At 53.3% G+C, this 10,868-nt stretch overlaps 1 protein-coding gene across 1 annotated transcript; it reads left to right on the top strand.

Annotated features, from left to right (window-relative positions):
* The first annotated feature begins 873 nt into the window (after positions 1-873).
* VPS51 (VPS51 subunit of GARP complex) lies at positions 874-10,850 on the top strand. The gene is made up of 10 exons (XM_036928042.2): positions 874-1,176; positions 1,671-1,800; positions 6,991-7,137; positions 7,215-7,434; positions 7,537-8,254; positions 8,609-8,824; positions 8,982-9,200; positions 9,626-9,747; positions 9,839-9,926; positions 10,468-10,850. The coding sequence occupies exons 1-10, from the start codon at positions 952-954 to the stop codon at positions 10,726-10,728; spliced, it is 2,346 nt and encodes a 781-aa protein (XP_036783937.2). The 5' UTR covers positions 874-951; the 3' UTR covers positions 10,729-10,850.
* The last annotated feature ends 18 nt before the right edge of the window (positions 10,851-10,868 follow it).

The following is a 10,868-nucleotide window of genomic DNA, read 5'->3' as shown; positions in this document are numbered from 1 at the left end:
AAAAATTCATTGCTCACAGACCATTATGATAACAGGTTTGGCCCTCAAGACCCTGTTGTTTCTATTTCAACCCCTCTTGCCCAGCCCATCAGAGGTGATCAATGTTTCCAGGGCTACCGTTGCTAAAGTCGTTTTCTCCATTCACACTCAGCGTGTCTCAATTTGAACCCCATGTCATTCCCTGTCCTCTAAAACTTCCGTGAACAGCTGCACCTTTGTCCAAATTAGAAAACTGAGACTCATCCTCAACACCTCCACCCACCCCCTCAGCACATCCCATCAGTCACTTAAAATTTGTGAGTTTGTCTTCCAGGCATGGTATCTTTAAGTGCACCAGAACTATTTGGGGATTTGTTAAAAAGAAGCTAGGTCTCGGGGGAGCCCAGAGTCCCATAACGCACCACAGGTAATTTTGCAGGCAGGATATACGTCAAGGGACCAAGCCTGGAGAAACATTGCGCTAGAGGCACCCCGCACGGCGTACTGTACGCGCATTTAATCCTCGCAGCCTCCGGGTGAAGTTGGCACCCCAATTTTAGGAGTGGGAGAAACTGAGCCGCTGCCCAGGTAATGGGCAGTGGCAGGATGCCAAGCACAGGTTCTCAGCTCATCGCCTGTGCTCTGTCCATTGCATCCAGGGACATATTCTGCTGGCCCTGGCCTGAGGGGCTGCGGGGTTGGGAGCCACGAACCCCGTTCCTTCTGGGATGGCAGCAGCCCGACCAGTTCCACAAAATCTTCCACCTGAGAAGCTGGGGGAACCCAGGTTCTCCCGGAACCTCTTCGCTCGGGAAGGAAAGCTGCAAGGAACACACTATTCTAAGGACCCAGGGTGCGGGGGGACGTTTCACCTGAAGGACTGCCTCGTTTCAACAACAACTTTATGACTCCCGGAAGTGCCTCCTCCCGGTCGCCTTCCCAGCCTCACGCCTGTGGGCTGCAGTTGGAGCGATGGCAGCGGCAACCGCTGGCCCTGGCCCGGGGTCTGGACCTGGGGACTCCCCGGAGGGCCCCGAGGCGGAGGCCCCGGAGCGTCGGCGGAAGGCACACGGAATGCTGAAGCTTTATTACGGCCTCTCGGAGGGGGAGGTGGGGGGCCGCCCCACTGGGTCGGACCCCCTGGACCCGACAGATCTCAACGGGGCACACTTCGACCCGGAAGTGTATCTGGACAAGGTGTGTGTATGTTGTGGGGGGACCAGGTCCCCGCTACCTTGCACCCCCAGATCGTGCGTCCGACTTTGTTGCGGGGGTGAGGGAAGCAGGGGTTCATGTAACGAAGACGACTCCCGGCCAGGACGGCCCTCGGACAGGCAGTAGGGGCAGAGCTGGAGTCTAAGGGGGCGTGGGCAGGTTAGGACTGGCCTGAGTTGTTGCAGTCTGAGGTCTCCTGGACTGATGTTCCGTTAGGCCTGGGGTAGAGGGCGTGGCCCAGGCTCTGACCGGCTCGGGACCCGGCTGTGGCCGAGTCTGAGAATTTCAAATGCAGACAAATCCCCAGTAGGGTCGAACCTTGTAACTCCTGAGCTATGCCACTTACAGGGTCCAAGTCTGGGATTCCTGACGGGTGGGATCAGGGTTTTCTTACACTGAAAACCTACCAGTTAAGGGCAAGGCTGAGGGATATGAGTGCCCCCTGACCTGAACACTAATCACACAATTTCCTCCAGCTGCGTAGAGAGTGCCCCCTGGCCCAGCTGATGGACAGTGAAACAGATATGGTGCGGCAGATCCGGGCTCTAGACAGCGACATGCAGACCCTGGTCTATGAGAACTACAACAAGTTCATCTCAGCCACAGGTGATTCCCACTGGGACACACCCCTCACAGTCCCTCTAACCCAGTTCCTCCTCCTGGGTTGAGGAAACCAGCAGGAGATTTAGAGGGAGAAGACCAGATTCCAGTCCTGCCCTGACATTAATCCACTCTCACCTCTCAGCTTTTATGGTCAGGACTATAGAGGTACTAGCTGCTCTCAGAGGGTTGTTTGGAGGACTGAGGGGAGAAAGGACAAAATACAATTTTAAGATTTGATGAATTTATCTGAAGCATTTTTTTCCCTGATACTAAGGGTGCCTCTCATTAGTGGTAGCTTTTTTCTTCTCTGGTTCAGGTCTGTTTTGAGGACGGACTTGTTTCTAACTCTCTCTTTTTTAAGTTAGGCAAGACACAGAAAATTTATGTCATTAAGAGACACAAAGATCATGTAAAGGTTTTTTTTTCCCCCTTTCTGTCTCTCTTTATTCTCTATTTGAGACCATGATAGACAATGTCATCCACATTATCTTCTGTAATAATTTTGGACCCAGGGTACTTAGTCCTAGAAGCATTTCCCAAGGGTCTATCTGTACACCATAGGAATGTCCCATGAACCTGCAGGAGGAGGGGGGCTCATTCTGATGTCTCTCTTAGCATCACAATGGCAGGTATAGTAACACAGTCATTATTCTTTTATCTGATCTGAAGCAGTTTCAATGAGTAGACTTTGCTAATACCTCTATCAAGTAGCAATCATCATTTCTTTGTTGAGAAATTTCTCACAGGAATTTTGCAAACATTGCATTTTCCATTTGTTAGAATATGTATAATATTTTGACTTAGCTCTTCCTTAATAGGGGTAGTATGGTATTTTATCTTTTTTCCTAAGAAAAAGGGAGAAAATTATAAAGTGAGGGTTGGAGTCAGGGGTCTAAAACTGTAAAGACTGTTAAACCTTATAGTCATTCAAGAAATAGTCATCGTATGCCTCTCTATCTCTTTCTGTCTCTTTTTTTCTGCCAAGGGCTGTTCTGCACGTGGGTCATAGCAGTGGACCAGAGAGATCAGGCTCCTGCCTGGAGCTCACATCCTAGCTGGGGAGACAGACAACAGATTCATATACAAATAACAGTGGTAGCAAGTGCTAGAACTAAAAAATAGAGGAAGAGGAAAAGATGAATGTGTGTGTGGGGTCTGCCTTTAGCTGGGTGAATATGAGAATAGACCACAAGAATAGGCCCTCGGTGGTGGTGACATTTGAGCAGGGCCTTAATGAGAAAGAACCAGCTATAGGTGAGGCCGGGAGGAAGCAGCATGGGTAGAGGCTTGAGAACATGTGGGTGTATTCCAAGTGTAGTGGGGAATTTAGCAGGGAGGAGAGTTGGGGACTAGAGTAGAGGGTTAGCAGGGCCAGATTATGTAGGGACTTGTAAGGGGTGTGAGGAGCCTGCTGGTTATTAAGTGAGATGAAACGAGCAGAATGGAGTGAGCTACTTTTGTTTTAAAATGACTAGTTTGTTGAGAATAGACTAAGACATCCAACAGGAGGCCATTGCAGGAGTCCAGACTACATGTTGGTGGTGTGGGTCAGGGCAGCAGCAGTGGAAAAGTGGAATGATCCAGATTTGAATTTGAAATAGTTAGTCAAGGGATCTGGAGTTCAGAGAAGCCTGGAGTTGAGATACATGGAACAAGATGCAATCTCCTAGGGTAGCAAGATGCAGAGGGTAGAGGAGGTCTGAGGACAGCCTGGACATCCTGACAATCAGAAATCTTGATGAGAAGGAAGATCTCACAAAGGAAGCATCTAGGGAGGATTGAGGACCAGCAGGAACACTGGTATCTTAGAAGCTAAATGAAGAAAGCATGGATTGCTTGTTAGTGGTGCAGAAGTGGGGCATGGCCTTGCAAAAGCCCCTCATCTGTAGCGGGAGGGAAGGCAGAGTGTGGGCAGAGCCAGTTAGGCAGCTGCATGTGGTGGAGTTTAACCTATCAGAGCATGTTGGGAAATTTTGCCTTTATCACCAGGGCACTAAGCCAATCAAGGGGCTTAGGCCAATGAGGGATGTGGTAGATTTGTGTTTTGAAAAGCTCCCTGCAGCTGCTCTAGGAGGAATGGATTAGAGGTGGCTGGAGTAGGCCCTTTCAGGAGACCAGAGACTCTGGGAGCTCACGCTAGGATGGTAATGACAGAGATGGACAGGGTGTCATTTTCATTTTTGAGCTATTTTGGTCACGTTTTCATATCAGTGTTGTGTTTGTTCTACAAATTAAAGGGGAACCTTTTCTGATTTTCTCACTTGAGTCCTGCTTCCACAGGCATTGGGGTGAGCGGCCCTGCAGAGCTACGGCAGTGCCCCAGTGGCATCCTCTGGGCCTGGCGCTTTGGTGTGGAGGGGAAGGAGAACCTGTCTTTGACAGCATTCACTATTCACTGTTTATGTGTTTTATTCTTCTGGGATCCATTTAGGGAAATGCTATTTTTGTAGCCAATTATGTGTTTCATCCAGGTTTTCACTATCTTTACATGGAGTTGAGCCAAGTTGTAGCTTGTGGGTCTTAATTTGCATATTTGTGATTATTTGTCCCTTTATTTCTCATTTTGTTTGTTTCTTCCCTTTTTAAAAATGAGGTTAGCCAACATTTTATATATGTTGTTTTTTATTCTTTCTTCAGTGGCCCTGATCTTTATTCATTAGTTCTCCCATTTAAAAAAGTATTAATTTCTGCTTTTAGCTCTATTAATTCCTCTTTTCTGCTTTCTTTTGTAGTACTTTTTCTGACTTTTTGAGTTGAATGTTTATTCTCATTTATTAATATAATGATTTCAGATTGATTTTCTCTGGCCATTGCTCTAGCTATATCTATCAGGTTCTAATGTATAGCGTTTTCATTGTTATATTTTTACATATGCTGCAGTTTGTTTTGATTTCCTTTTTGATCCAATAGCTGAGTAAAAAGGAGGTTTTATTTTTTTCTCCAAATGATAATGTCTTTTCTTTGTAAATTTATTGAAATCTTCTATATGACCTTATATTTGGAAAAGTTTTGGCATATTCTATGGAATCTTGAAAAAGAATTCAATGTAAATCAAGTAAGTCTACCTTATTAGTTACTTAGGTCTCTGTAGCATCTCTTGGTCATAGTCCACTTGATCTGTCATGGACTGATAGAGGTGAACCAAAGTCTCCGATGAGAGAGATGTTCTTCCTTCACCCTCCTTCTTTCCTTTATAAAAATTGATGGTAAGTTCAGGAGTGGAACTGGGGAGGTTAGTTGGGAAATGTCAGTAGTTGGACAAGGATGATGGTGGCTTGGAAAGAAAACGATGGAAGCAGACCTTACATAGCTTGCCAATGGACTAACTGGGGGGTGAGGGAAAGAGAAGAATCAAAGATGCCTCTCCAGAAATGGCCAGGAGCCAGGATGGAAATCGTTAGTGCAGGGACAGTTTGGGGGAAAGTCAAGAATTCTGTTTTGGACAAGTCATACTTGGGCCACCTGTTTGCTGTCCACTTCAGAGTGTTAAGTAGGTCATCCCGCAGGGCTCTGGTCAGAACGAGAGGCAGAAATGTCCAAGTTACCACAGCCAAGGGGCTGGATGAGACCCCCACCCCGCCCTGGAAGAGGGAGAAAAGGCGCAGATCTGTCCATTCACTCTGCAGATTTGGAGGGAGTTGATGTTGGCTTGTATTTGCTCTGTGAAACGTGAGGCAGAGTCACCAGTCGAGAGCTGGGGGAATGTATTGGAGTTTTAAGGACTGAGGAAGAAATGTTTATTTGGAAAGTGAGAAGGCAAAGGGTTTGGAAGGATGGGTGGGCCATGTTGGGACTCAAAGCCATAAATTTAAAGGGAGGCCAGTTGGCATGATTTGTGGCCCAGTTGAGCTGTGCAGGTGCACAGGGTAGGTGGCTGGTTGGGCTTGACCTGCAGTGGGGTTTCACCAACAAGTAATGGAGGGAGGGGGGCAGGAGAGGCAAGGGGCTTGCACAGGCACAACATGAGGAGTAAGGAGGGATGTGCAGCTGTGGGGGGTCATGACTGGTGACGAAGTGTGAGGGTCTGCGGGCCCAGAGGTCTGATGAAGGATTCTCTGAGTAGAGGGTGAGTCATCGGAGTCAGAGGGTGCCAGGGCTTGAGGCTGAGATTTCAGAGGAGGCACTCCCTGGTGAGGGCAAGGGGAGGGTGGCACAGATGGGGCAGAGGCAAGAGTGGCTGGTATTGAGGTCAGCAAATGGTCGAGCAAGAGCCAAGAATGTCTAAAGACTGGGGGTGGGGGGCTGGGAAAAATAGGTAAAGGGGATAAAGAGGGACAGACTTCCAATTCTAAAATAAATAAGTCACGGGGATGAAAAGTACAGCATAGGGAATATAGTCAGTAGTGTTGCCATAACTTTGTATGATGACAGAGCTTACTGTGGTGAGCATTTTGTATTGTATGCATGTAATTGTTGAATCACAGTATATTATACCTGAAACCAGTATAATAGTGTATATCAACTGTACTTCAATTAAAAGAAAGAATGTGTAGATGATGTTGAGGTCCATAAGGAGGTGACAGTGATCAGGAACTGAGAAGTGTGGCAAAGAGAACAGTAGAGGGGTGCAGTTTGATGGCACAGTCTTCAAAGAAGCTGGGGTCTTGAAGGCAGGAGTAGAAACTATCTAAGAAATGTTAGCATGGCCTGGGGGCACGTGGGTGTGAAAGGAAGCACAGCCTCCTTAGGTTGGTTTCTGTCAGGGCAAAAGATAAGGTGCATTCAAGGAGGCTGGACCATACTTCCAGAAGTGAGAGTGCAAGGGTCTGGGAGGTCAGGGAAGGAGAAAAGGTTGAACAAATAATGTCTCCCTTGTATCAGGCAGTGTGCTAGGCACGGAGCCGCCTCTGGAAGTGAGCATATAGGTCCCTGCCCTGCCAGGTGCCCTGTGCCCTCCTTCAGATCTGGACATCTGAGGGCAGGGACTGCGGCTCCACGGGCTGTCTCCCCACCATGACAGAGCTGGGGGTACACAAGGGGTGCTCAGAAAACACCCTCTGCGCTGACCTAATGCCCCTCCCTTACCCTGGCCAAGCAGCGTTGCAGCCCTATTCGCACGGGATCACAGTGACCCTGGAGAAGAGGCCTCAGGCACGTTTGGGAAGGGGTTGAGTGTGAGAACATCTGGACCGTGGACCGAGTTGAGTGTTCTGCCTGCGCCCCCAGCTATCTCCTTTTCCTTCGCCCGCCCAGACACCATCCGAAAGATGAAGAACGATTTTCGGAAGATGGAGGATGAGATGGACCGGCTGGCCACCAACATGGCTGTGATCACGGACTTCAGCGCACGCATCAGCGCCACGCTACAGGACCGCCACGAGCGTATCACCAAGCTGGCAGGTGGGCCCCGCCCCAGAGCAGGCGCTGGAGCGGCCCCGTGGGGCCTTTGGGGCTAACGCTGCCGCCCTGCCTCCCAGGGGTCCATGCGCTGCTGCGGAAGCTGCAGTTCCTCTTCGAGCTCCCCTCGCGCCTCACCAAGTGCGTGGAGCTGGGCGCCTACGGACAGGCGGTCCGCTACCAGGGCCGCGCGCGGGCCGTCCTGGAGCAGTACCAGCACCTGCCCTCTTTCCGCGCCATCCAGGATGACTGCCAGGTCATCACAGCTCGCCTGGCCCAGCAGCTCCGGCAGCGCTTCAGGTGTGACCCCGGCCCTCGCCCCAGCGCCGGCCTATGGGCCTGCCCAGCGCTTCCCTGGCTCCCCACGGCACCCTTCACCACCATCTATCTCCCTCCTGGCAGGGAGGGCGGCTCGGGCGCCCCAGAGCAGGCGGAGTGCGTGGAGCTGCTGCTGGCGCTGGGCGAGCCGGCTGAGGAGCTGTGCGAGGAGTTCCTGGCGCATGCCCGTGGGCGCCTGGAGGAGGAGCTGAGAAGCCTGCAGGCGGAGCTGGGGCCCTCCCCTCCGGCTCCCGACGTCTTAGAATTCACGGACCGCGGGGGCAGCGGCTTCGTAGGCGGCCTCTGCCAGGTGGCGGCGGTCTACCAGGATCTGTTTGCAGCCCAGGGCCCGGCAGGCGCGGAGAAGCTGGCTGCTTTCGCCCGGGAGCTGGGCAGCCGCTACTTTGTGCTGGTGGAGCGGCGTCTGGCACAGGAACAGGGTGGCGGAGACAACTCGCTGCTGGTGCGGGCGTTGGACCGCTTCCACAGACGCCTGCGGGCGCCCGGGGCCCTGCTGGCCGCTGCCGGGCTGGCCGAGGCTGCCACGGAGATCGTGGAGCGAGTAGCCCGTGAGCGCCTGGGTCACCATCTGCAGGGCCTGCGGTTGGCCTTCCTGGGCTGCCTGACCGATGTGCGGCAGGCGCTGGCCGCGCCTCGCCTGGCTGGAAAGGAAGGCCCCGGCCTGGCTGAGCTGCTGGCCACTGTGGCCAGCTCCGTCCTGGGCCACATCAAGGCCTCGCTGGCTGCTGTGCACCTCTTCACCGCCAAGGAGGTCTCTTTCTCCAACAAGCCCTACTTCCGGGTATGGCCTGCCCCCGGGCGTTCTTTTATTCATCCTGCAGTTTGGCAGCTACCGGGGCACACAGCTCCTGCCCCCAGCACTCTGGATGTGGTTGCAGGCGGTCGCAAGGAAGGCTGGCACAGACTGGAGGGCTGGGGAAGGCTCCGAGGGCATCCAAGCAGGGTCCCCAGTGCTGACTTTTCCCCCCTGCACTCCTTCCTCCAAGCAGGAGAGCTGCTCTGGGGTTTTGGAACGTAGGATGAAGCTGTCCCTTGGAGAGGGAACAGGGGCACTGTGGGTCCCAGCAGAGGGTCACTAACGGCCCCTGCCTGGAAGAGGGAGCCTGCTGTGTATCTGGGCCTGTCCTCCTCACAGGGCGAGTTCTGCAGCCAAGGTGTCCGTGAGGGCCTCATCGTGGGCTTTATCCGCTCCATGTGCCAGATGGCTCAGAGCTTCTGTGACAATCCTGGGGAGAAGGGGGGTGCCACACCACCTGCCCTGCTCCTGCTCCTTTCCCGCCTCTGCCTGGACTACGAGACAGCCACCATCTCCTACATCCTTACCCTCACTGATGAGCAGTTTCTGGTGCAGGTGAACTACTAGCTCATGACAGGGTAGGGGATGGTAGTGCTGGGAGCACAGGAAGCTGGGCAGACCCAGGCCAGCTGTTGCCCCCATCCTGGTTGGCAGTGGCCTCTCAGCTGCCTCCAGTACCCACTGCCTGTCTCTTCCCTTGTCCCTGGCTTAGGACCAGTCTCCAGTGACGCCTGTAAGCACACTGTGTGCAGAGGCCAGGGAGACAGCACGGCGGCTACTGACCCACTACGTGAAGGTACAGGGCCTGGTCATATCACAGATGCTGCGCAAGAGTGTGGAGACCCGGGACTGGCTCAGCACCCTGGAGCCCCGGAACGTGCGTGCTGTCATGAAGCGGGTGGTGGAGGACACGACAGCTATCGATGTGCAGGTACTGCCCTGGGCTGGCCAGGGGAGCCCTGATGTAGGTGGGGGTTGCTGGGGGAACAACCCTCCAAGGATCAAGACATCAAGGGCTGGGTAGTGCCTGCATCTGTGGCCGCTTAACCTTCTCAGCCCTGGACTGTGCCTTCATGGCCCTGTTTCACCTATGAGGAAGCTGAGGCCCAGAGTCACCCAAGAAAATCCAAGCAGGGTTGTTGCTGAAGATTGGGCCTCAGTACCAACTGTGTCCCACCTTTGCCCCACTCCACTGGTGCTATAAACAGTAACCGAGTACTAACTAGATACCAGGTCCTGACTACCTGGTGATTCTCGTGACAGACCTGATGCTTGTCACAAATTAGCGTAATGACATCCTTGGACTGGAGGCTCCCCATGCTCTGGCTTCCTTGCAGTGTCTCCTTCTACCACCAGGTGGGGCTCCTGTATGAAGAGGGTGTTCGCAAGGCCCAGAGTAGTGACTCCAGCAAGAGGACCTTCTCCGTGTACAGCAGCTCCCGGCAGCAGGGCCGCTATGCACCCAGCTATACTCCCAGGTCTGGCTGGCCAAGGTAGCCCCAGGGGGAGTGGACATAGGAGGATGGGGGTGCAGGGTTGGCTGTGATTGCTTGTCTTCCCATCATCCAGTGCCCCAATGGACACCAATCTCTTGAGCAACATCCAGAAGTTGTTCTCTGAACGTATTGATGTGTTCAGCCCAGTGGAGTTCAACAAGGTCTGAAGCCCCAGTGACCCTGCTTTCCAGGGGCCCTAGGGAAGGTTGGCTGAACTGTCTCAGGGAGCCCTAGGATTCTGTCCCCTCAGTCTCTGTGGGTTGTTTCTAGAAGTGAGTGGTCATGCAGAGCCCCACCATCACCATCCCATGGCTCTCTGCCCTGACCTTGGCACGCTCCCAGCCTGGGTGTGGGTGCTGATGTAGTATGCCTCTTTTGCCCTGACCTTGTCCCCACAGTAGTCCTGGGTCATCCCCAGGGATTCCTATTTATGTCATGGTCTCTCCCCCAACCCAGCCCACTCTCAGGGACCAGGTAGTTTTTTTCCCTCTAACTCTGTAAGCCTCTGTGCTCCCCATGGCCGTGCTGACCCCCTCCTCTGCCGCTGATGCTGCCCTCCAGATGGTGGTACTAACACTGTACCTATCCCTCCCTCTTACGTGGGTCCTGGGACTTTCCGTGCCATCGCAGCTATTGGCTGTCTCTCTGGCCTCTGCCTAGAATAGGGGTGCACTCCTTAGGGATCCTGTGTCCCTGCTGCAGGTGTCGGTGCTGACGGGCATCATCAAGATCAGTCTGAAGACGCTGCTGGAATGTGTGCGCCTGCGCACTTTTGGGCGCTTCGGGCTGCAGCAGGTGCAGGTGGACTGTCACTTCCTGCAGCTCTACCTGTGGCGCTTCGTGGCCGACGAGGAGCTTGTGCATCTACTGCTGGACGAGGTGGTGGCTTCAGCAGCCCTCCGCTGCCCAGACCCAGTGCCCATGGAACCCAGTGTTGTCGAGGTCATCTGCGAGCGCGGCTAGGCCGGGCCTGCAGTGCAGGGGGGCTTATTTTGTTGCCGCCACCCTCCCATCCCCTGGTCTCCCGCCCTGGCGGCTCTAGTCCTCCTGCCTCAAGACTCGCCTAATAAAGACGTGTAATCTCCTCCCTCTAGTGTACAGGG

The sequence above is a fragment of the Manis pentadactyla genome, chromosome 9 (genome assembly GCF_030020395.1).
Source record: "Manis pentadactyla isolate mManPen7 chromosome 9, mManPen7.hap1, whole genome shotgun sequence".
Taxonomy (NCBI): domain Eukaryota; kingdom Metazoa; phylum Chordata; class Mammalia; order Pholidota; family Manidae; genus Manis; species Manis pentadactyla.
The sequence above is the reverse complement of the archived record's forward strand: the minus strand, read 5'-3'. Positions and strand labels throughout refer to the sequence as shown.